The 25,150-nt window shown below is 44.4% G+C and overlaps 1 protein-coding gene and 1 long non-coding RNA gene across 2 annotated transcripts; one reads left to right on the top strand and one right to left on the bottom strand.

Annotated features, from left to right (window-relative positions):
* Positions 1–469: 469 nt before the first annotated feature.
* ELAVL1 (ELAV like RNA binding protein 1) lies at positions 470–25,150 on the bottom strand. Its single transcript, XM_026690176.2, is given in 7 exon segments — positions 470–611; positions 614–882; positions 7,929–8,154; positions 11,215–11,368; positions 13,711–13,814; positions 15,732–15,921; positions 24,892–25,150. Coding segments are annotated over 6 exon segments (978 nt in total). The 5' UTR covers positions 15,904–15,921; positions 24,892–25,150; the 3' UTR covers positions 470–558.
* Positions 5,445–7,385, top strand: LOC148128578 (uncharacterized). Its single transcript, XR_015746262.1, has 2 exons — positions 5,445–5,760; positions 5,881–7,385. It is a non-coding gene; the product is annotated as an uncharacterized LOC148128578 (long non-coding RNA).

Here is a 25,150-nt window from a genome sequence, read left to right as displayed (position 1 = left end):
TGACAAAAGGAGAAGTTACTATTAACTAAGAGCATTGGCTCAAAAGTACTGGGATTAACAGGATTTTTGGCTGATGTCCTGCCTTAGCAAGCTCTATTCTGTGAAATTAACAGCGGTCTCTTAAGGGAGCAGAGTTGCCTGACACTTTCACTGGCACCGGGTGCAAATAATGGTTTCATCCACTGAGATTTTTTTGTGGGAGAGGGGGAGGAGGGGTGTCAAGGGGAGTTTTGCAAACAGGGCTACTTCGAAAGGAACTTTAAAAAAAAAAAAAAAGAGTAGAACCATTACGGGACTTTGAAAAACCCAAAACATTTGAACATGTGGGTGGCATCCCAGAGTATAAACTCCCCCCCCCCTTTTTTTTCCTTCCAACTTTTCGTTTATAGACTAAAGACGAACAACTTCGTGAAAATTGGCGCCAAAAAGAAAAAGGAAATGAGTTGTACACTAACCAAAAAAAAAAAAAAAAGAGAGAGCTCACTTTTTTGTCACTCAATTATCTATTCCATACAAAAAAAAAAAAAAAAAAAAAAAAAAAAAAAGCCACGAGCGAAGTTATTTGTGGGACTTGTTGGTTTTGAAGGAAACCTGCAAGATTTTGTCCCCAGCCGGTAGCCGTTAAGACTCGCTATGGCCATGGCGGCGTCTTCATAGTTTGTCATTGTCACAAAGCCAAAGCCTTTACACTTGTTGGTGTTGAAGTCACGGATGACTTTCACATTAGTCACCGCGCCAAAGGGGCCAAACATCTGCCAGAGGATTCCCTCATCGGCATCTTGGCCGAGGTTGTAGATGAAGATACACCAGCCCGAAGAGGAGTTTCCTGGGACATTTACACCAGAAAGCCCACTCATGTGATCTACACCCATGGGAGAGAACCTAGCAAATAAAAAGCACACAATAGTTCATGTAAACAAAACAAAATAACAAAACAAAACAAAAAAAAAGAAGTCAGTTCAATCAAGCAAAAAACTCAAACAGGGCTCAAGATTTTTGTTTTTGTTTTTCCTTAAAAAAAAACACCGTGGTGAGGGGCAACCCAGTGGTCATCCTCGGCGGAGAGGGTCTCTCTTGTCTCCCCTGCCGTGGGCAGGACCGGTAGTTTAAAGGCACCGTTTTTAGGAAGGGGGAGGGGGGGAAACCAATGCTGGGTCAACCTTCTTAGGCTAGGCCCCACTTCACCAGATGGGTGAAGGAGCACTGCCCGCCCGCCCGCCCACCTACCTCCCATTTGCTGAAGTAACACAAAAATGAAGGGTGGGCAGGAAGGGGGAGCAGGAGAGGAAAGTAAGAGGCAGGCTGTGGTCAGAAAGCCAAGGAAGAGAGAGAGAGAAAGAGAGAGAGAGAGGGAGGGAGGGAGGGAGAATATCAGCAGCAGTTGTGGGTTTGAGTCACAACTTACACACTAAGGAAGAGGGAGCTCTTCCCTGCAAGGAGGGCCGCTGCTGATTTATTTATTATTTTTGCTTTCTAGCTAAGTTAGGCCCATTTAATAGAAGTAATATGAAAGGACGCCCCACACCGAAATCCCACAGCTTTTTCCTGGGTTCGGTGACAGAACGCAGTGGGTTTCTTTCATCATCATCATCATATTTTAATGACCCCATAATCCCTTGAGGGGTGGAGTCTGGGCAACTGAATGGAGCGGAGTGTTTTAATGGCCGGATGCCTTTCCTGTTGCCAATGTGGGGTTTTGTTCAGCAGATATATTCTCATCGTGCCCAGAAGAGGAGAAATATCTGCCTCTCCCTAGGATCGAACTCGCAGCCTCTCTGGACTGTGAGGCGAGAGCTCCACCTCAAGGCCACCGCACCACTCGTGGGTTTCTTTCATAATACAGGTATTAAATCGGCCTTCTTGTGACAAAGACCACAGCCGCAGAGATCACTTCTCTCCGTTTCTAAGTCAGGAGTGGGAAAAATTAGACAGGATGTTGCTTAATCCCAAAATCCTAGCGGGTGGAAAACAAAACGAATTATCCCCCCCCCCCCAAAAAAAAGACACCCAATGGAAGTTGGGGTCCAACGTCATCTAGAAGTCCCCTCACTCCGCTTGGAGATGGTCGGGGCCGCGACACCAGCCCTTCCTAGCGCCTGGCAAAGTGGGCTCTACTTCACAGAAGCTCGTGCCACGTTAAATAAGGTCAACCTCTCTGGTGCCATACATTTCTCTGCTGCTTTGACTGTCGCCCGCCAGCAAGTTTTATCTCCTTAAAAAAACAGAGAGAGTCTGTGAAGGCGGAGATGTGATCTACCAGGAGGAGCGTCTCCTGCACAGGGTCCTCGTGAACGGAACAAAGACAGGATCAAGCTGTCCCTTGCCCAGGTCAAGCCAGGACTCTTCCTCCAGGGCCATAGCTGGAGACCAGGCCTCCTGCATTCAGATCCTCAGGGCAAGAAGCACGCATGGGGCATAACGGAAGAGGTTGCTGCTTTCGGGGGCCTTGGCTGGCAATCGGTACTGAGCCGGGCGACCTTGGGGTTTCAAAGCACTTGGTGGGACTTGAGACGGGCAGGGAGATGCTGGAAGACCAGGCATGGGGGCCCTCTTTCATTCCCACTCCCCTCCCACCCCCCCAGAAATCCTGTTGTTCTCCCACCCAATTCTAACCAACCCAAGGAGGAGTCATTCCCAGGATGCTGCGTGGGGCCACCAAGAAAAGGATTTTCTCCCTGCTCCCCCCACCAACCTCAGATTGTCGGTTTTTTTCCCTCCCGCTGATCTAGGAGAGCAAAGTTATCACACTGTCCCTCCCCTGGCATCGGCTTACGTGCGTCGAGGTGACTGCGACGGGGCAGAAACCTCACACTCAAAGAGACCCAGGGGAGGTTTGAGGGGAGTGGGCGGCAGAGGGGAAACCTTCTGTTCAGGTAGGGAAGAGACTGCTTTTCTGACTGGACAAAATAATGCCTCGCTGATGAAGCAGAACCAGAGGGGCCAGGGGCTGAGTGGCTAGCGGCTACCGATCGAGACGACACTCCCGTTTTTCAAGGGGAATCTACAGGCTGACTTATCTGACTTGGGAGAGTGCATTTCATCGTCCGGCCAAATGGTCATTCGAGGGGCAGCAGGGCCTATGAAAGGTGACCATTTTGGAAGATCCTCTTTTGAACTCGGTCCATTTTTTTTTCCCTCCCCCACACGTGGGTCTGGAAAAAACCCATACGTGGGTCTCAAAAAGTATTTCTCTGGTTTTTTTAGAGTTGCCAGGAGAAAGGGAGGGGGGGGAAGCAGTGCATTCATTCCTTAAATGCTTCAGATAATTGCTCCAACAGCCAAAGCTGTTGGCGCACAAAATTACCACCAGAGAGCACGATTGATAACTCTTGGCTATGGATGTGTCCCATTGGAGAATATACATCCAGGGGGATGGCGGAAGACCAGGATCAAGGGTTAAATGAATGATATGTCTCAAGAGTCGGCTGCACCCAGTAGTACCGGCAAAAGGCAGCATATTTCACTTTCCTTCTCCTCTCTTTGGTGACCTCTCTTCCATCTCCTATTTAGGGGCTTAATCTTGGCTTTTAGTAACTCCCACGGTAGCCAAATGTTCTTAGTGGAACGAGGGGAAAGAAATGGCCATGTCTCCCAAAGACCTGGGGTCCCAGGGGGCTAAGGGATTCACATATACATTCTTCCCAATTCAGCCAGCTTGGTGAGGCTTTCAAGCTAGACACACACACCCAAAATCATGCTTTCTGATTGCTCCAGAGCAGTGTTTCTCGATCTCTGCAACTTTAAGATGGGTGGGCTTCAACTCCCAGGATTCTCCAGCTAGTATGTAGGAGTTGAAGTCCGTTCATCTTAAGGCTGCACGGCTGGAAAAAAAAACCCACTAACCTAACACTGGCTGCATGTGCACAGGTCATTCAGGATCCTTCAAACCACGTTAACCTGCCCTGAAGTCACCTAACTTGGGGGCAGGGGTATTCTCACCTTATACGGAAGAAGGCGAGTACAGGCAGTTAAGAAGAACATTATTTATTTAACAAGTGACAAGAATTCTAAAAGAAACCCCTCTGAGGCCACACACACTTCAGGAGGCGGGCAACTTTTTAAAAAGACATGCAAGGTTTTTCACAGGGAAGAAACTCTCTAGGAGGAATTTGCAGTTAAAAGATTGCATGAAGAGGAGTGAGGAGACTTGAAAAGTAACAAAAACGAAACACGGAAAAAAAAAGCACATTAAGAGTGGAATAGGTAATCCAAAACCAGAGAAGCAGTAAATTAAAAAGAGGGCCATTTGCATGATATGGATTGAGTTTACAAAGGTATATATACACAGCCCAGTGAATTAAAAGTGTCACTATCCACATAAAAATCATAAAAGAGGAATGGAAGAGGATATGAACAAGACATTCAAGAAAGAGGGGATATACTAAATGAAACAAGCAGAGAGCTTTTGCTAAGTAATTTGTAATGCCATGTTTCAAATGCCATTTCTCAATAGAAAATTAACTACTTTTATTATGTCTTTAAGGGATGAACTAGCTTTAATTTGCTTTAAAAAGCTACAAGCTATAATGAAATGGTGGCTGGCGGCATTCTCGTTTCTGTTCTGATACAAACTTTTTGTGAGCGAGCGATTAAAATTCTAATGGTTTCTGACTTGATTATTATTCTCAACAGGAGAATAATAGATTCTCATTCTCATTAGAGACGGCACTTAACTAATTCTCAGCTTATTATTCTCATCCCACTGAGGAATTTAGGAAAAATATTGTATTAGTGACTTTATGATTTACTGATATTAAGCAAATCACTCAAGAGATCGAAGCATTTCCAGCTAAAGGGCGCTTCTGCATGAGTGGAGTAGGAAAAAAGATGCTAGAAATCTTAAAAAATACTTTAGAATGACAAAAAAAAAAAGCCACTAGCATGCCAGATGGGAGCTTGATCGAACCTCTACTGCTCATCTCTTCCTGCCTTATCCGGGAAACAGCTAGCCACGATCTGGCTTATGAGGGGAGAGACAGCCAGGACCATCTCTTCATCCAGCCTTCTCAAGATAAACGCAACGTAAATTTAAACAGCTCATCAGTCAAAATGCGGGAATTGTTGGCAAGATTAAAAGCTATAATAAAACTTCTGAAAGTCATTTGGAATTAATATGGGAAGCATGCAGGGGCAATCAATACTTTTAATACCCTGTTTCGCCGAAAATAAGACCCTGTCTTATAATTTGTTTGCCACCAAAAAAGGCACCAGGTCTTATTTTCGGGGGATGTCATCCACTGAAAACCTCACTTGCGCGTGTCACCTCCAGCCTCCTTTTTGCTGTCAGAGGCCTTCGGGAACTTCTGTAACCGGCAAGGCTTTCCTGAAGGCCCCTGCAGATGATAACAGAGTTCTGGATCGATCCAGAGCTTTCTTATCAGCTCCAGAGGCCTTCAGGAAAGCCTTGCCAGCCTTGCCGGCTGCAGAAGAAATGGGCTGGCAAGACAGGTGTCAAGGTGTGCGAGGCCTGGCTACAACTGCCCAAAGATAAGTAGTAGGGCAGCTCCACCATCACCCCCATTCCCACCCTAGCTAATTTTTTACCTGTGCACTCGAGTGGGTAGGAACTTAATTAGGGCTTATTTTTGGGGGTAGGGCTTATATTGGGCACACGTGTAAAAATCAAGCTAGGACTTACTTTCAGGGTAGATCATATTTTCGGGGAAACAGGGTACTTTTATGTGAATCTGACTTTGTATTTGGAAAGAAAATCCTAAATATTACGGGGATGCTCGCTCTAACCTGCCATCAAACTGGAGAGTTTAGAGATAAAATCATTGGCATTTGCAGGGCAATTTTAAAAATATCTCTGCAAAATTACATGCTGGGCAGGTGGAACATGGTCTTAAGGGTTGTTTTTTTTATACAGATATAAAAAAGGATGATTTGAGAATGTACACGCTTTTAACAAACTGGCATGCATGCTTCCAAACCCCCAATTTTTTAAATCCAGAACTGAGTTCAGAAGGATGGATTATCCAATAGGGGCATACAAATACGATTCATGCATCTTTCCATTCTATTTTTAAGATCAAAATAACTCTTGAAAGACTGTAAGTCAGCCTGTTTTAAAAGTTTCCCTCCTCTGTACATTTGTCTGCCAGCTAGGAATCTTTTTTTTTTGAAGGGGGGGGAGGAGAGGAGGAGCAGGAGTGGGGAGGTGGTGTGGGGAAGAAAATAGCAAGACTGGGCTGTAAGCCAAAAGTTCAAGGAAAGAAGGGAGGGAGGAAAAAAGAGGGAGGGGAGGAACGAAGGAGAGATAGATTGGAAAGAAAGAAGGCAAGAAGGAGAAAGAGAGGGAGGGAGGGAGGAAAGGAAATTGGGAAATATGTGAACAACTCTTTTAAGACACACTTGGTTTAAATACTTCTGCTGATTTACAATTATTGTGTCTTGTCCAACAATGGCAAAGGACAGAGGGAAAACTGTGTGCTTTTCAATAGCAACCACTGAGCAGATTGGCTATCTTACTTTCTAATAAAATCACACAGGTTAAGTTTCACCAGAATTTGTTGGACACACCTTTCAGGGCTCTTATTTGGACACTTGTCCACAAAGGCAAATGTACGAATTTGAAAATCTTAAGACCATAACAGATCTTGTTCCCTGCAAAGGCAATTGTCAAGTGCCGCTGTCAGAACCTGGGGGTTGATTGGTGGCTTTAACATGAATGACATCTGAGTCTATTTAATGGTTTTCAGTTTTGTGTCTTGCTGAACTATGATGTGGCCCTCACTGGTTTATAATTTGCGTTTTTCTAGTTCTATAAACCACTTGAAGCAATTATTTTTTAAGTCAGAAAAGCAGTGGAAGGAGGGGGGGGGTTGAAAAAAGAAAAAGAAAAACAATAACGGGAACCCCGTAGTATAATTTTTTTAGACTTGGGGGAAGACAGAGGGTTTAGTGCTGGACTCACCCAATTTGAAAAACCAATTTTTGCAATGAATACCATGTCACCATTTTTTTTTCCAAGAAAAGTTTAAAATCTTGTATTTTTAACACACTGTTATGAAGCATCAGATCAGACAGACAAATTTTCAATCTTTATTAATAGGGGAAAGAGGATCTGAAGGGCTTTTTAATTCTCTATTTAAATGAAATTCTATGAGGAAAAAAAAAGAGAGAGAGAGAAAGAAAGTGAGAAGAGTAAAAAATAATCTGAGAGAACAGAAGATTAAAAAGAAAATAATAATAATAATAAGAACAGATATGGACATCCACAATGATTACTGACATACTTGGGAGGGAGGGGGGGGGGGTACATATTCATTTGGGGTCAAAAACACTCCACTGCCATTAAGTATGAAAGAAAACTGTTTCAGAGCTTTCTAAAATTATACAGAATGTGCTTAAAAATCTAATGGAAGAAGTTGGAGGTGCAATTGGGACCGAGCTGATGGGTTCCACGGGAACTGTCAAGAAATATCGGGAGAGAGTTGGTTAAAGTAAAAAAGCAGAAATCACTAAATACAAATTTACACAGACTGCTATTGCGATCCCTTCACAAGGCTATTATTGTCTGGTGGAGCCCAGGAGGAATTAATAACAGGATGCTATCTAAATTAACCCACTCGGATGATCGGGCTGGGTGAAAGGGGTGGGGTGGGGAGGGCAACCAACAGCATCCCCTCCCTCGAAAAGGTGGCTTTGCAGAATCAGTCACTTCACCACAGAATTAACCCTAATATTGTGGGGTGGGGCAATAATTATTTAAAACAGGGGTGTTTTTCCTTCTCCTTCCGCCGACCTATCTATTGGAAGACTCGGTGCTGTCTCTTGAGAATGAACAGCAATGACTTCAAAAAGGAAAAAACAAAAAGAGCAGAAGAAGCGGAAAGAGAGAGAGAGAGAGAGAGAGAGAGAAACAGAGGGAGGGAGGGAGGGAAGAGAGTACAGACCTCTGGATTATTTTGTTCTTCCTAACCTACCTGAATCTTTGGGCCTGGTGATGGACAGGCCCCCCAAACCGTCTAGCTGGGGAGTGGTAAAGCTGGGACAGGAGGGCCACGTTTTTGTTCTGGTTTGGGTTGGCTGCGAACTTCACCGTGATGGGTTCGGAGGAGCCCGGCGGCTTGTGGCCGTTGAAGTTTGAAATCGCTTCCTCAGCTTCTGATCTCTTGTCAAACCGGATGAAAGCAACCCCACGGGATAAGCCTGGAAGTCAAAGGGAGAGAAATATATATCTATCTATATATACACACACACATCTGAAGGGTCGGTTTTCCGCCTGGGTCGGAACCACTAGGTCAGTGATGACGAACCTTTCCATTTGGGGCCATTTTGGGGGTGTTTTTCGGTTGTTTTGAGGCCGTTTTGGGGGGCCTTTTCAGGCTGTTTTCCAGTGCTCTGGCACCCGCAAAGACCACCTGGGCGGCACACATGTGCACCAGAAACCAGAAGAGTAGCTGGCGACAGCACACATGCTCACAGAGAGGGCTCTGCATGCCATCTCTGGCACGCGTGCCATAGGTTCGCCATTGCAGCATTAGGTGGTTTACCAGGAAAGTGGGAAGCAATCCAGACATCTGGAGACGTTGTGAGGCCCATGGACTTCAGAAGCTGTCTGGAATAGGATAGGGTTTCCTCCCTGAGCAGGGGGTTGGACTAGAAGACCTTCAGGGTCCCTTCCAATTCTGTTCTGTTCTACTCTACTTCTACTCTACTGTCTAGTCTAGTTTAATATTAAATAGCTTGGCTTCAGTTTCAGTAGAGTAGAAGGCCCAACCAACCATTCTGTTCCTGTTCTGTTCTCTGTTCTATTCTATTCTTGTTACTTTTCTTATTTATTCTATTCTATTCCTAATCTAATATTAAGAAGTTAAGGGCAAAGTTAGCTTGGCTTTAGTCTCAGTAGAGTAGAAGGCCCAACCTTGCTGAATTGGTACGGTTTAAGATTGAAATAGCAATGATAATTAGCACTTTCCCCCAAACTATCTGGGTCCTCGTTTTACCCACCTCGGAAGGATGGAAGGCTGAGTCAACCTCGAGCCTGGTGGGGTTTGCACTGCCAAATTTTGCAGGCAGCCGGCAATCAGCAAACATAGTTAGCCCTGCAGGACTGCACTCTTAACCACTGCACCCCCGTGGCTCATATTTAGAAATATTTAGAAGGCTCCCAAAATTGAGTCGATCTGCATCAAGAAATAGTAGTATCTTTTTTTTTTCCATCCTGAATTAAAGTAGTAATTGAAAACCCTCTTTTGGGGGACACCAGGAGATGGGTTCCAATCTACCCCCACACTTCCTGCGGCCAAGCCACCCTAATGGCAGGTAGCCATTGACTTACGAGCACAACGGAGCCCAAAACTGCTGTTGCTAAGTGAAAACAATTGTTAGGGAAGAGCCTGCAGAGCCAGGAGTTTGATCCTGATCGGCTCAAGGTGAACCCAGCCTTCCATCGTTCCGAATTCTGTAAACTGAGGACCCAGATGGTTGGGTGGCAAGATGCAAAATGATGCTAACTCTGCAAACCGCTCAGAGAGGGGCTGCAAAGCGCTATGGGGCAGGATACAGGTCTAAGTGCTAGGGCTATGTGGATTTTTGTCCCACTGTATGACTTTTCTTGCCATAGTTCTTAAGTGACTCAATTGACACAGTGATTAAGTGAGTAACACACTTGTTAAACTAATCCGGCTTCCCCCGTGGATTTTGGCTTGCCAGGTCGCAAAAGGAGGATCGTATGACTGCCCCCAGGGACACTGAGACCGTCGTAAATACGAATCAGTTTCCCAGTGTCTGAATTTTGATCGCATGACCATGGGGATGCTGTAAGGGTTGTTAAGGGTGAAAATGGTCGTAAATCATTTTTTTTAAAGTGACGTTGTAACTTCAAGTGGTCGCAAAATGAGCTGTTTTAAATCGAGGATTACCTGTGCCCAAATGGTATTCAAAAAGGGGGAAATAATTATCAATAGGTACTACACTTTAAGAGCCACGGTGGCACAGTGGTGAGAATGCAGGATCGCAGGATAACTCACTGCTCACCGCCAGGGGTATCGAATATCACCAGGCTCCAGGTTGACTCAGCCTTCTGTCCTTCCGAGGTCAGTAAAATGAGGACCCAGATTGTTGAGGGCAAGAGGCTGACCCTGTAAACCGCTTAGAGAGGGCTGTAAAACCACTGTGAAGCGGTATGGAAGTCCAAGTGCTATTGCTATTCTCTCCCTCCTTCCCTCCCTCCCTCCGTCCTTCGCACCCTTTTCTTTCTTTTCTTTCCTTCCCTTCTTTTTCTCCATTTTTTCTTGCTCTCCTCCTCCATCTCCATCTCTCATTTCCCATCTCTTTTTCTCTCCCTCTTCTTTCCTCCCTTTTTCTCTCTCTTTTTTTTTTCCACTTCCTTCCTTTCTTCCTCTTGCAAGAGCTGGTGGTGGCACAGTGGTCAGAATACAGGATTGCAGGCTAACTCTGCCAAATGCCAGGAGTTCGATCTTGACCGGCTCAAGGCGGATTCAGCCTTCCAGCCTTCTTTCTGAGGTCAGTAAAATGAAGACCCAGATTGTTGGGGGGAGCAAGAGGCTGACCCTGTAAACCGCTTAGAGGGGCTGTAAAACCACTGTGAAGCGGTATGGAAGTCTAAGTGCTATTGCTATTCTCTCCCTCCTTCCCTCCCTCCCTCCGTCCTTCGCACCTTTTCTTTCTTTTCTTTCCTTCCCTTCTTTTTCTCCATTTCTTCTTGCTCTCCTCCTCCATCTCCATCTCTCATTTCCCATCTCTTTTCTCTCCCTCTTCTTTCCTCCCTTTTTCTCTTTTTTTTTCTCCACTTCCTTCCTTTCTTCCTCTTGCAAGAGCTGGTGGTGGCACAGTGGTCAGAATACAGGATTGCAGGCTAACTCTGCCAAATGCCAGGAGTTCGATCTTGACCGGCTCAAGGCGGATTCAGCCTTCCAGCCTTCTTTCTGAGGTCAGTAAAATGAAGACCCAGATTGTGGGGAAGCAAGAGGCTGACTCTGTAAACCGTGGAGAGAGGGCGGTAAAAGCACTGTGAAGCGGTATGTAAGTCTATAAAGTGCTATTGCTATTTAAATGAGTGTTTCCCAACTTGGCCAATTTAAGAGGGGTGGTCCTCAATCCCTCTAGCTGGGGAATTCTGGGAGTTGAAGCCTGCACCTCTTAAAAGGGCCAAGTTTGAGAGACACACTCCCCTTGGACAATTTCTGGAGTAGATCAGCAGCCAGCCAAGTGGATGGGAGACTGCACTGCTTGTGGCTCACACACCTGTAGTCTGATCAACCAGCACGCGCGAGTTGATGATGCGTCCGAACCGTGAAAACATGTCTTCGACGTCCTTCTGCGTCATTGTCCGTGGCAGCCCACTTATGTATAAGTTTGCATCTTTAATCACTTCAGAGCTTGGGCGAGCGTACGACACCTTGGGGGGAAAAATGGAATGCGTACGTTGAATTCACACAGCTGAAACACCCAAAGAAATTTCTGGGATTTGGTAAATATATGGACGGGGTCATGCCTGCAAAACATTATTTCAGATCAATAAATGATTCAAGAGATTGGATAACCACTTGTATGAAATGGTATAGGGTTTCCTGCCCAAGCAGGGGGTTAGACTAGAAAACCTCCAAGTTCCCTTCCAACTCTATGCCATGCCATGCCATGCCAGTCTACTCTCTATTCTACATTCTATTCTATTTCCATATTGTATTGTATTCTATTCTTATATTCTATTTTTCTATTCTATTCTTATTCCTATTCTATTCTTTCCATATTCTATTCTATTCTATCTTTCTATTCTATTCCCATATTGCATTCTATTCTATTTCAATATTGTATTCTATTATTATATTCTATTTTTTATTCTATTCTATTCCTATTTCTATTCTATTCTTTCCATATTCTATTCTACTTTTCTATTCTATTCCCATATTCTATTCTATTCCTATTTCTATTCTTTCCATATTCTATTCTATTCTTCTATTCTTCTTTTCTATTCCCATATTCTATTCCAATTTTCCATTCTTCATTCCAATATTTTTTTTCTCTTCTCTTTGTCTCAAAGGCAAGTTCAAAAGGCAACTGGACTGGGGTTTTTTCCCCTTTGAGTAGGAGGAGGGAGGGGGTTCACTTCTCATCCAAGAAGGTTTATCAGTTCTTCACCATTGTCAGAACTAACTTCTTCCATCCCTCCCACCATCCAGTCAGAATGGATGAAGCTTCTTGGATGGGAAGCAAAACATCGTCTCCCTCCTCTGGGGGGGAAAAAATACAGCCTTTTGAAGAAAAATAAAAGGCCATTTCAGACAACTGTGATTTGGATGACTGAGCAGCTCCAGAGCTGCCACAAGCAATGCGGAGAGATGGTGCTGAGGTTTGTGTTTTTACTTGCTTCTGTTCCCCAAAGGGTTTGAATCCTAATTTTTTGTCCAAAGCTAGTCCATTAACACCTTCCTGAGCAAATAAAATTGTTTTGCCAAACCCAAGAGCAGATAAATAAGCAGATAAATACACAAATGGAAAAAGCAGCAGTTCCTAACAGCAGGAGCCAGAAAGGTGGCACCTGCCGGAATCAAATACTATGCCAGCCTCTTCCAGCCTCAGACACCCCCACACACACACACATAGGAGACACTGAACAGTTCGTAATATTTTCATCTCACAGGATGCTGCAGGAGAGGCACTAAGCGGTGAAGCTAAATACTAGCCCTCTGCAAGGACAACTTAACTCACAAACCTGTAACTCCATGAAGGATCCAAATGTTAACAGTCCCCAGTTGGACTTCCCAGAGCTGAAGAATGCCAGCTTTGAAGGGGACAAGGAGCTCATTCATAAGGGGTGTGGCACACGGCCAGATGATTCCAGTGGCAAAGCCAGGGCAGCTGGATTGCTCAGAGTGGAGGCCGCCTCCTTCCCGATTCTCCGAGGGAGGGTCTGTGCCATCCCCTGGGGAGCCACGAGACAGAGGAAGAAGAGAGCCAAACCCAACTCCCAGTTCTTACACTGACTTACCCCAGGGGAGAACCTTGGGTACGTATTATGCTTAGGGATAAAATATTCTTTTCCTCACCCTTTGCCCTGAAAGCTCTCAAGCTGCTCAGAGGGAGGGAGGGAGGGAGGGAGAGAGGAAGGGAGGGAGGGAGGGAGGGAGGGAGGGAGGGAGGGAGGGAGGGATGGATGAAAGGAGGGGGAAGCAGGCAGGCAGGCAGGTTTAATATATCTGAAATGTGTCAGCTACAGAAAGCTGGACAAACCATTACTAAGATGCCTTAACGATTAGCTGGCTTGCAACACCCTTTTTTAAAAAATAAAATAAAATCTATCAAATGCCAAACTACTATCTCAGGAGAGACAGTCTTACAGGCATGTAAATGTCTCCCATAGGGGGACTGGCCTCCCCAGGGCAGAGTTCACTAAAGAGCAAGGACAAGTAATGCCATCTCCTTCATCATCATTTATCTGATGGATGAAACCCTGGCCCCAGCATATTCCTTCACATTAAAAAATCCCATCAACAGATGAGGCCTTTTCCCCATGAAACTCTGTCCAGCTGCTCTTTGGGCGTTGGGACCATGGGAGGAGAGAGATCCAGCCACCTCAAGGAGGAAAGAAACGGTCTGCTGGGAAACAGGTGGAACAGGCCATCTTCTGCCGTGGGTCGCTCAGGAGAAAGAAGAGCAGCCATCGCTTCTGGGGAGGAGGAATGAGCACTGTAAGGTAGCCAGTTCTTGGCAGCCTAAGCGATCATTATGGACGTTTCTTACCTTGATAGTTTTGGACTGGAGTCTCAGGCCATTCAGCGTGTTTATTGCTCTTTCAGCGTCTTTCGCGGTCACGTAATTCACAAAACCATAACCCAAGCTGTGTCCTGTAGGGAAAAAAAGTCTCTTTTAATTCTTTTCAGAGAGGAGAGAGAGGAGAGAGAAGGGGGGGGGGGACGACACCGTTCCATCATTCTCTGAAATGAAAATCCCACATTTCAAAAGAAAATGGGTTTTATAAAGGAAAATATAGATACAAAGCATAAACGGCTACCAAGACAGGAAAGTAATGGTAGCTCAGGGTTGAAATGAGGGCATCCTTGGTAGTCTCCGAGCTCGGTGGACTCCTCATAAATGGCTACATTTTCACCCTGGAGCCTGGGATGTACCCAAACATGCTGATAAGCTTCTCCTTACGAATCTGATATTTATTCCAAAAGCTTCTGCTTCTTCAGTGGTCTCTTTAATGGGGGGTAAGGAAGGGGTTAAATCCACCAGTGCCCTAGGAATTGCAAAGGTGAAAACAGCTCTTTCAAGGCCCATCAAAGCTTTAGTAGATCACAGTAAATTTTAATTCTGCTTCAGAAAAGTCCTTTCACTTATAAGCATGGCCTTCTTTTGAAAGTTACTGCAGAGGGTTAAAAGTGGGCTGCCATCCAGTAGCAGTCAGTGTGATTTAAAATACAAGGGGACTGGCACCACCATTCTTCTGGATCTTTTTTTTTTAAAAATATCTCTGCCCGGTCAGATCCATTCTTCAACAACTGTGTCAGAAATCAGGAGGCATGACATGTCATACAGTATGCCTTAACTTAACGAAACTGTGTAGGGTTTTCTGCTTAGGTGGGGGGTGGGGGGTTGGACTAGATGACCTAAAAGGTCCTTTATCTGTAAAAAAAAAACGTTCAGCCACACGCAGACAGTCAAGACACCAAGCTGACACCAGTTCATAGGTAAGGGAGACACATAATTAACTGCAAATAATTGTAATTTTGCATCAAGAGGAACAAAAGTCTGTTTTTTTTCCTTAGCAAAAAAATAAAATAAAATCGTTCTCCTGTCCTTTTGACAAGCAAGATTTCAGTACGCTACCGATTCCCCTTGACTTACAATGGTTTATTTAGCAACTGCTGGAAGTCGCAGGGGCACTGAAAAAAGTGACTGACGACCATTTTTCACACTTACGACCATTCATCATGCCCACGGTCATAGGATCAAAATTCAAACGCTTGGCAACTGACTCGTGTTTATGACGGTTGCAGTGTTCTAGGGTCACGTGATCCCCCTTTGCGACTTTCTGATCGGAAACCAGAATGACTGAACAACCATGTTACTACCCTGTTTCCCCGAAAATACGACCTACCCTGAAAGCAAGTCCAAGCTTGATTTTTACACGTGCGCCCAATATAAGCCCTACTCTCCAAAATAAGCCCTAATCAAAACCCCACCCATTCCAGAGTGGATAGGTGAAAATTAAGGCAGGGTGGGGATTGGGGGAGGTGGAGCTGCCTTACTACTTACCTTTGGGCAGTTGTAGCCAGGCCTCGCACACCCCGACACCTACCTGGCCGGCCCATTTCTTCTGCAGCCGGCAAGGCTGGCAAGGCTTCCCTGAAGGCCTCTGGAGCTGAGAGCAAAGCTCCGGATCGATCCAGAGCTCTCGTATCGGCTGCAGAGGCCTCCAGGAAAGCCTTGCCAGCCACAGTAGTAGTTCCTGAAGGCCTCTGACAGCGAAAAGGAGGCCAGGGGGGCAACCCGTGCAAGTGAGGTTAGTCAGTGGATGACATCCGCCCCAAAATAAGGCCTGGTGCTTTTTTAGGTGGCAAAAAAAATTGTAAGACGTGGTCTTATTTTTGGGGAAACACAATAACTTAACGGCAGTGATTCACTTAACAACAATGGCAAGAAAAGTAATAGAATAGGGGAAAATTTACTTAACAACTGTCTTGCTTATCAGCAGAAACGTTGGGCTCAACCGTCGTCATACGTGGAGGGCTACCTGTATTCAAAGAGGAGTATTTTACCTGCCACTTTGTCGCGAATCAGCTTGGCGGACTCCACCTCCCCTATGCTGCTAAAGAGACTCCGTAACTCGTCCTGGGTCATGTTCTGAGGAAGGTAGTTCACGATTAAATTTGTCCTGCCGATATCGTCCCTGCAGTCGTCAGCCATGTGGTCTTCATAACCATTAGACATTTTAACGAGAGATGAAACCTGTCAAGAAGGCAAGCACATTGCTCGGTTCTGGGTTTTTATGCTGCAGACAAAGGCAAAAATGGAATGGAAAAGGGCGCCCCCTAAAACTGCCTATCCCGCACATGCATTATCATAACCCTTAAGACTTATGTACCGCTTCACTGTGCTTTTACCGCCCTCTCTAAGCAGTTTACAAAGTCAGCGAGTTGCCCCCAACAATCAGGGTCTTCCTTTTACCCAGGAAGGCTGAATTAACCTGGAGCTGGTCAGGATCGAACTGAAGGAAGGCTGAATCAACCTGGAGTTGGTCAGGATCGACCAGCTCCAGGTCGACTCAGTGAGCAGTGACTTAGCCTGCAATACTGCATTCTGACCACTGCACCACCAGGGCCTTTCTTTCTTTCTTTCTTTCTTTCTTTCTTTCTTTCTTTCTTTCTTTCTTTCTTTCTTTCCTTCCTTCCTTCCTTCCTTCCTTCCTTCCTTCCTTCCTTCCTTCCCTCCCTCCCTCCCTCCCTCCCTCCCCTCCCTCCCTCCCGGAGTTGAAGTTCACAGATCTTATAGTTGCCAAGGTTGGACAACCTCTTCTCTAGACCAGGGGTGTCAAACTCACGGCCAGGGGGCCAAATCTGGCCCACAGGGCCACCCTGGAAATAGCGGGCCGGCTCGCAGTGCCTCTGCCAGTGAAAATAGAGCTCAGGAGGGCGACGCACCCCCCACCAAGCTCTGTTTTCGCTGGCAGAGGGTTGCAGGCCATTGCAGCCAAAAACAGAGCTCAGGAGCCCGTTTTCATTGGCAGAGCGCTCAGGCCACCACAGGCACCCCCAGCACAAGTGATGTCATGCTGGCTACGCCCACTTTGGCCACACCCACCCCAGCCCAAGGTCAAACACAACCCTGAGTTTGACACCCCTGCTCTAGACAGTCAACCACAAATGCCCAAACACAGCTCTATCCTCAGTAGAACGCCCAGCCTACAACTAGTTGGATCTGGGTGTGCCAGCTGCACAAGAGCTTGCTCAAAAGCAGATTCTTCCTTCTTCCTCTGGATACACTTGAATGACATCACAATTTAATGCAACACAAATGTACATCTATGGAGGACTTCCAGCGAAACTGCCAGCGGACGGCAAAGATTTTGAACTAGACCACAGAACCTGCCAATCACTGAACTGTTATTTTCTATTTTCTGACAAATACACACATTCCCAGGGAAGGAGTAAAACGATAGCGTTGAAACAAGAACTTTCAGCAAGAATGTGTTCCAATTTATTCTGGAAATAATACCACGGTGGGAGTCATACCCTGCCCTTTCCATTCCGCACACGTACGCTACGGAACCAATGCTAATTGACATAAATTTTCCCAGGGACAAAAGCTTGTTTCATGCCCAGTGGTGAGAAAAAAGGAAGTAAAATTCACGGGGGGGGGGGGGTGACAGTGGACAAAATACATGCCTAAGTTAAAACAGAAAAGGCCTTTCTGCGAGGGAACTGCAGCACTCTTCTGCAGTTGAAATTTTTTAAGTCAGTCAATTATTTCCACATAACAATTACACCAAAAGTTCATCTTTAACAACACTGCCTATTACAAGAGCCTGACAGTAAAGGTAATAATATGCAGTTTTATTAAGAATAATCCAATAAAAAAAGGAAAAGTGATCTTTAAGAATGCTGTCTATCAGTTACAGAAACTTAGGTTTTGAACAAAGAAATTATTCCTGTATACCTGTATTCTATTCAGTCACTATTACCATATTTGATATGGGGGGGGGGAGAATTCAATTATGATTTTTTTAAACTTTTCCACCTTCTGAATACTCCAGAATGGACCTACTGGCAAAACAAAAACTATTTTTAAAAAAATTACAAGGCTAAACTGTCAAACCTTTGGGATCTTCTTTCAAAAAAAAACGTGTCAATCTGATAGTGAAATACAATATAAGAAGAAGTTCATCCACTGGTTCGAATTACACCAGGCAATTTGTGTATTTCTTCATGTTTTATACTCCCACGTACATGCTTGGTTCGTCAGCATATTCTACCAAGAGTAACTTGGAAAAGGTAATCAGCAGAGAGGGAGAAATGATCAACTTATTCAGTACTCTTTTTTCCCCCCCTTGCAGCGTCCTCCCATCCCAAGCTAAACAATGTATTCATCTAGGTCTCCAAAGCCCCTGAAGGCAGGACAAGAAGCAATGGAAGGAAACTAACTAAGGAGAGAAGCAAGCAAGAATTAAGGAGAAATTTTCTGACAGTGAGAACAATTAATCAGTGGAATGGCTTACCTCCAGAAGCTGTGAATGCTCCAACACTGGAAGTTTTTAAGAAGAGATTGGACAACCATTTGTCTGAAATGGTATAGGGTTTCCTGCCTAGGCAAGGGGTTGGACTAGAAGACCTCCAAGGTCCCTTTCAACTCCGCCATTCTGTTCTTATTCTCCAAAGCACCCGGGCAGAATAAAGTATATAAGGAAAGTTAAGCCTAACCCACATTTTATCTTGCTAAACACCAGTCGAAGTTGCCAACTAAATGGCTCCCAAGTATGGCCCTTTGTAGCTTTTAGGAAGAGTTACCTCAACTATTGCCAACCTAGTTACTTCCTTCCCAAATGTTCTTCCTCAGAAATGACTTGTTCTGAATTACCCCTAAAGTTGTTTTTTTTCAGATTATTTAATTTGCAGTTGTTTTGCAGAAATTACCACTGTTCTTACCCTTGCTAGATACTTGTTTATCCCTCTATGTCAATTTTCAATTCAAATTTAGTTATTTTCATACAGAATTGATACTTTCTCAGCCTACAATTGTTCTAGTTTATTCATTCACTTATTAAATTTCCATAGTAGACCATCTCACGGCTGCAAATATGGGAGATTTACAGCAGGGGTGGGATTCAAATTTCTTAACCGGTTCTGTGGGTGTGGCCTAATTTGTGGGTGTGGCTTGGTGGGCATGTGACTGGGTGGGCATGGCTTACATGTAAATATTGTATTTATGTAAATATTGATTCTTTTATTAAAAAAAGAGAAACTTTTACCCAAAATCAGGCAAAGCAGGCAGGCAGATTGAGTTGCTCACAGAATCACAGATTAATTTAGAGATCTATCTGCAATCGGCTACCTGAGTCTGCACTGAAAAGCTTCAGTCGTAAGGAAGGTTCGGCTCTGTTTTTAGATTAGATCCAAAGCAAGAAATCCAAGGATTTCCTGCTTTCTAGCTAATCTAAATCTCCCACCAGAGCAGAACAGCTGATGGTCGGGGGAGGAAAAATAGCAACTTACCAAAGTTGGATGGCTCACATACCAGGTAAGGAGTGAGTGGGAGGGGAGGGGCCAGCCAGTGGAGCAATTTGCCGGTTTTCTGAACTGCGGACAATCGTGTGTGCAGCGTTTGCAAGAAATCATCAGCTGTGCCACCTGGACAGCTGCGCTTGGGTGCACATCGTTTGAAAATCCTCATTTCCTGCTTTTTCAACCTCAGCTGCGCCACGCAAAGCAGCTGAGGAAGGAAAAGCAGGGAATAAAAGACAGCCTAGAGCCCGGGCAGGCGGGTGGGCCAAACACCGAACTGGTTCGGTGTCAGCTGCTCTTCGCAGCTACAGGTTCTATAGAACCGGGCCAAATCGCTAGCATCCCACCCCTGGTTTACAGAATTAAACAAGCAATAGAGAGAGGGGAAAAAACCCTGCAAAAAACCGTTAAAATAATTAAACATTAAAAGATAATCTGCAGGGAAGCACCATTCCATTCCTAAAAACATAGTTACAGGTAGTCCTCAACTTACCATCACAATTGAGACCAAAACTGACATCGCTAAGTGAGAAATTTGTTGTGAGTTTTGCCCCATTTTACCACTTTTCTTGCCGCATTTGCTAAGTGAATCGCTGCGGTTGTTAAATTAACAACACGGCTGTTAAGTAAATCTGGTTTCCTCATTGACTCATTGCTTGTCAGGTTGCATAATGTGACCCCGGGACGCTGCAACCATCATAAATGTGAATCAGTGGTCAAGCATCCAAATGTAAATCACTTGATGCTGCATTGGTCATAAGTGTGAAAAGGGGTCATAAGTCACTTTTTTCAGTGCCATGGTAACTTTGATTGCTACGTGAACTGTTGTAAGATGAGGATTACCTGTTAGGCTGTCTACCAACATGGCCAGATTCCCCAGACTAGCTGGCAAAGGGGGAACAAGGTTCCAAAGGACAGGTGCTGTTTTTTTTACTCTCCTCTTTTCCAGGTCCCTTTTTTTTTAAAACAGGGTTCTCCTTTGACACTACCAAAATCCACCCCACTCCACCATACTCCTCACCTCTGCCAATTGTCTCAGCCCGTCATCATAAATAATCAAACCAATCGTGCTTTTCAATTAATATGAATTCATTTGCTATGTTACAGAGTAAACCTGCTGTAAATCACACACTTGACTTTTTTTTTTTCTAAACTGACACTCATCATTGACAGTTCTCATTTATTCATGCACCTTATCTATCAACTTTTAATCATCGATTTCCTGCATTTATTCTAAATCAATATTTCCATATACTACTGTTAGCAAAACCAAAACAAAAAAAGCCCAAAAATAGACTTCTGCTGCCCGTAAGGAATAACATATATGTGGCTAACCAAGGCTTTCACAGAGTTTTTTTTATTTATGCTGTATAGAAATGGAGTATTTTACTCACATACTACTTACTATACAGGTAGCACTACTCGATGCTACTAAGAGCACAAATGAATAGACTAACACTTGCTATAAAGGAGAAAAAACAAACTGAATATTATATGACATGGGAGCTATGCTATGGATGGTTGGAGAACAACAGAAGTGAGAAATAAATGGAGATTAGTAAAATAAAGAATATATGTTAAGACAGAGATATAAACAATGTGATTATTACTATGAAGACTATTATACCTAATATATTTTCATTAGAAGATATGTTAAGAGGGAGAAACGAATAGAATCATAATGCTGATTATTATTGTAAGATTAGAGAATTATCAATGTAACATATACTGTACATTTTGATTGTAATAGCAGAGATTTGCACCCAGACAACACACTGTTTAACAGAAGATATATTCAAGTTTAAAAAAAAACTTTAAAAAGCATTAGCACATTCTAGTCAATATGCCATAACTGAAGTCCACTTCCAGCCCAAGCACCTTAATGCTATTCTGTGGAACCTCAGATCTGTATCTAGAGGTTATTGTGAAAGCTAATATACCCTCGCTTACTTCCCATCAAGCAGAGTGACACGCAGTATACTGACGTACATTCATGATGCTTCGATGACTTTCCCCCCTTCTAACTAAAGTAGAATCATAAAGCTGGGAGGGACCTTGGAGGACTTCTAGTCCAACCCTTGCCCAAGGCAGGAGTCTTTATTCCATCCTGGACAAAATGATTGTCCAAAAAATTACACAGTATGGCATACTTATTAAACTTAATTGATGCAACCATTTTTTTTTAAATGCCTTCTAATCCCAATTTTATATGTATCAAAAATAAGTTTTGTTGCATCCAAGGACAGACACATCATTGTCAGATCATTTTCTTTACCTTCCCTTTTCATGAGAAAAAGGCTGGCCTAATACTGATCTATCATGGAAAGAACAAAGATTCTAACAACTTCTTACTATATGTGACCAGTAAAAGTTGGATCTTCTGCTACCTTTGTATTTTTATTGTGAAGTACCATGTCTTCAATTCAAATTGTAGTGATTCTAAACAAAGCATGGAAACAGTAGCACTATAATAATAGCTCACACAGAAAGTTTCCACACTAACTCACCAAACTTTAGTCTCTTTTATGGAGAAAAACACTGAAGTGTGTCTTTCTAATCTTTCTCTATAATAGGGCCAGTCTTCCAACTCTCACACCAATAAGGCACTGCAATGATTAGAGATTCAGGTTCAAAGCTCTATTTAGCCATGCAGACATTTGATTAACTTCAAAGTGATCACAAAGCCCAACTAACTTTGCCTAGAACGCTGAGTCAGTTAATAATACCAAATGAGGATTATGCATACTAACAGAGCATCAACATTTTAGATCCCTGTATGTGCTATTAAGTTAGTATTCCCTCTTAATAACTGCACACATTACCTCCAGGATAAACTATTTAGCCTTACCCTCCTGACAGAAGTATTATATATAAATAGTCCTCGACTTATGACCCCAATTGAGCCCAAAATTACTATTTTTGAGTGAGTTAAGTGAGTTTTGCCCCATTTTACGACATTTCTTGCCAGAGTTGTTAAGTGAATCACTGGAGTTCAGGGTGGGTAAAAATTGATTTTTTTAAAAAAAATTAAAAAATGGATTTTATTTAAATCATTTTTTTAAGCCAATTTATTTTAATAAAATGCTTTTGGAGCAAAAATCTACCTAAAAAGTTGTCTATGTAAGATACATTAATAATTTAGTTTGTTCAGGATGAATGGGAGCTTAGTTATGTAGAATGAGGCTGTATATTCTGCAATATTGGGACTGTCAGTGGATCAAAAGCAGGTCAGAGGAGGAGCTGCTGCAGGACAGAGATGACAGTTGCCCTTTTAAAATTATGATTTAAATCAAATTGATTTAAATCAAGCCTTTTTACTAGTGATTTAAATCATGATTTAAATTGTAATTTAAATTGACTTGATTTAAATCAAATCTACCTGCTGGAGTTGGTAAGTTGGTAACTTGTTAAGTGAATCTGGTTTCTCCATTCACTTTGCTTGTCAGAATCACGTGATCCTGAGAGGCTGGAATGGTCATAGGTATGAACCAGTTGCCAAGCACCTGAATTTTGACCAAATGATCATGGGGATGCTGCACTGGCCGTTAAGTGTGAAAAATGGCCAAAAGCTGCTTTTTTTAGCACCATTGTTAAACAGTCACTAAATCAACTGTTGTAAGTAGAGGACTACCTCTATTAATAGCAAGGTGGCAGAAAGGAACTACTGACCTCCGAGCCAGTCTCCTATAAACAGGCGTTTGCAAACAATCTTTTGCAGTTTTTTAAGGATTAAACTATCCCTGAAACAAAGCTGTTTTGCAAGAGATTTAATTCACAAGCAGGATTCTCATTTAGTTCTTTTTCTTAAAATAAACTAATAAATGACTAGCATCCACTATGAGATTTAACATTTTACTTAACCTACACACTGCAAGCTATGACCTTACTCTTCTCCTATATAGTCTTGTAAGATAATATTAGAGAATATTTCTAATTAGGGACTTCGGTGCTCACTGAGCTGGACCGTTGGCTGCAGAAGTTTCTTCCAGATACTGATGTTACCTAGCTGGGTAATGAAATGTCTGCAAGAAAACAAAATAACAGAGTTGGAAGGGACCTTTGAGGTCTTCTAGTCCAGCCCCCTGCCCAGGCAGGAAAAACTATCCCATTTTAGACAAATGCTTCTCCAATCTCCTCCTAAAAACCTCCAGTGTTGGAGCACCCACAACTTCTGGAGGGAAATCATTCCACTGGTTAATTGTTCTGTCAGGAAATTCCTCAATTCCAGGTTGCTTCTCTCCTTGATGAGTTCCATCAACTGCTTCTTGTCCCGTTCTCAGTGGCTTCTGGAGAATAGTTTGACCCCCCCTTTCTTTGGGCAGCCCCTCAAATACTGGAATCCTGCTGCCATGTCCCCCCTGGTCCTTCTTTCCATTCCACAAAATCACAGCATCGGAAAAGGGACCTTTTCTAAACAAATAATTCCCTCCACACTGTCCAACTATTTACGAAGTCTGCACTACTATCACTATTAATCTTCTCATCATTCCTTATCACCCATCCCCTCCCAGTTGTGACTGTATGACTGTAACTTTGTTGCTTGTATCGTTATGACTTACATTGACTGTTTCCTGGTATGATTTGACTGCTTTTGTACCCTATGACTATCATTAAGTGTTGTACCTGATGATTCTTGACGAATGTATCTTTTCTTTTATGTGCACTGAAAGCATTTGCACCAAGACAAATTCCTTGTGTGTCCAATCACACTTGGCCAATAAAGAATTCTATTCTATTCTAATTTCCATCCCCTTATTCTATTCTATTCTACATTTATTCTTTTCTACATTTTTTCTATTCTATTCTTGGAGGTCCTCTAGTCCAGGGGTCTCCAACCTTGGCAACTTTAAGACTTGTGGACTTCAACTCCCAGAATTCCTCAGCCAGCATGGCTGGTGGGGGGGGGACGACGAAATTCTGGGAGTTGGAAGCCCACAAGCTCCTGCTCTAGTCCAAACCCCCTGCTCAAAAAAAACAAAAAAACCCATACCATTTCAGACAAACGATTTGCTCCCCCTCCCGCCCCTTCAAAACAACGTAGCTCGGAGAGCCCCGCGCCTCAACAGCTGCCGTTAGGTAGGCCATTTTGTCTGGATATCTGGAATTTCCGTCCCTCAACGAGGGGCAGAGGATTCCGACATGGGGGCTTTTTAGAAGAGGGTCAAAACGTCGAAAAAAAAAATAGGAGTGGGCCCGAGGAAGGGTCCTCCCTGCAGGGGCTTCCGGGCAAAAAAAAAAAAGGCCTCTCCGCTCGCCCCTCCTTCCTTCCCTTCCCTCCGCAACAATGGCGCTGTGGCCTCCATGCCCGGCGTGAGGAAAATGGCCGGCCCGGCCTACCTTCTTTCCAAAACTTGAGGCCTCACTGAAGAAACGCGTCCCTGAAATTCGCTCGAGCGGGGGGAAAAAAAAAAGGAGGAGGAGCCAAGTGCAGGTCGCGCGCGCCGGGCAATTCCAAGGCCGGTCCGGGGATTATGACGCGATTCCCGCGCCCTGTGACGTCACGGCACGCCCCTCCCACGTAAGGCCGCCTGCGCCGCTGCCTACCTCCCTCCCTCGCGCGCCCGCGCAGGCGCGGGACGCAGGCCACACCCCCTTCGCGTCACACCCAGGCCGCAAAGCAAGCCCTTCCCCATTGCCTACTCCTCCCCCTCCCCCCACCCACTCCATTTCCCCCCGCGGCAACCGCCTCGGCCGCGCTCACCTGACGACGGGCGCCGAAGAAAGGCAGAGGAAGATGGCGGCGGGGAGAGGGGAGGGGAGGGACGAAGAGGAGGATGGAAACGGCGGCAGCGAAGCGACGGAGAGGGAAGGAGGGAAAAAAATAAGGCTGGCGGGGGTCCCTCCGGCCGCGCGACGAGTCGGTCCCTCAATCAAGCAGCAGCGGCGGCAGCAGCAGCAGGAGAAGGAGGCGGGTGGCGTCGCTGGCCACGCCCCCTCCCCCCGTTCGAGCGCCGCCGCTC

Source organism: Notechis scutatus, unplaced genomic scaffold (genome assembly GCF_049901735.1).
Source record: "Notechis scutatus isolate UNSWTSFEM ecotype Mainland unplaced genomic scaffold, rNotScu1.2 NSCUSCF20, whole genome shotgun sequence".
Taxonomy (NCBI): Eukaryota; Metazoa; Chordata; class Lepidosauria; order Squamata; family Elapidae; genus Notechis; species Notechis scutatus.
Note: the sequence above shows the minus strand (reverse complement) of the source record. Positions and strands in the feature narration are given on the sequence as shown.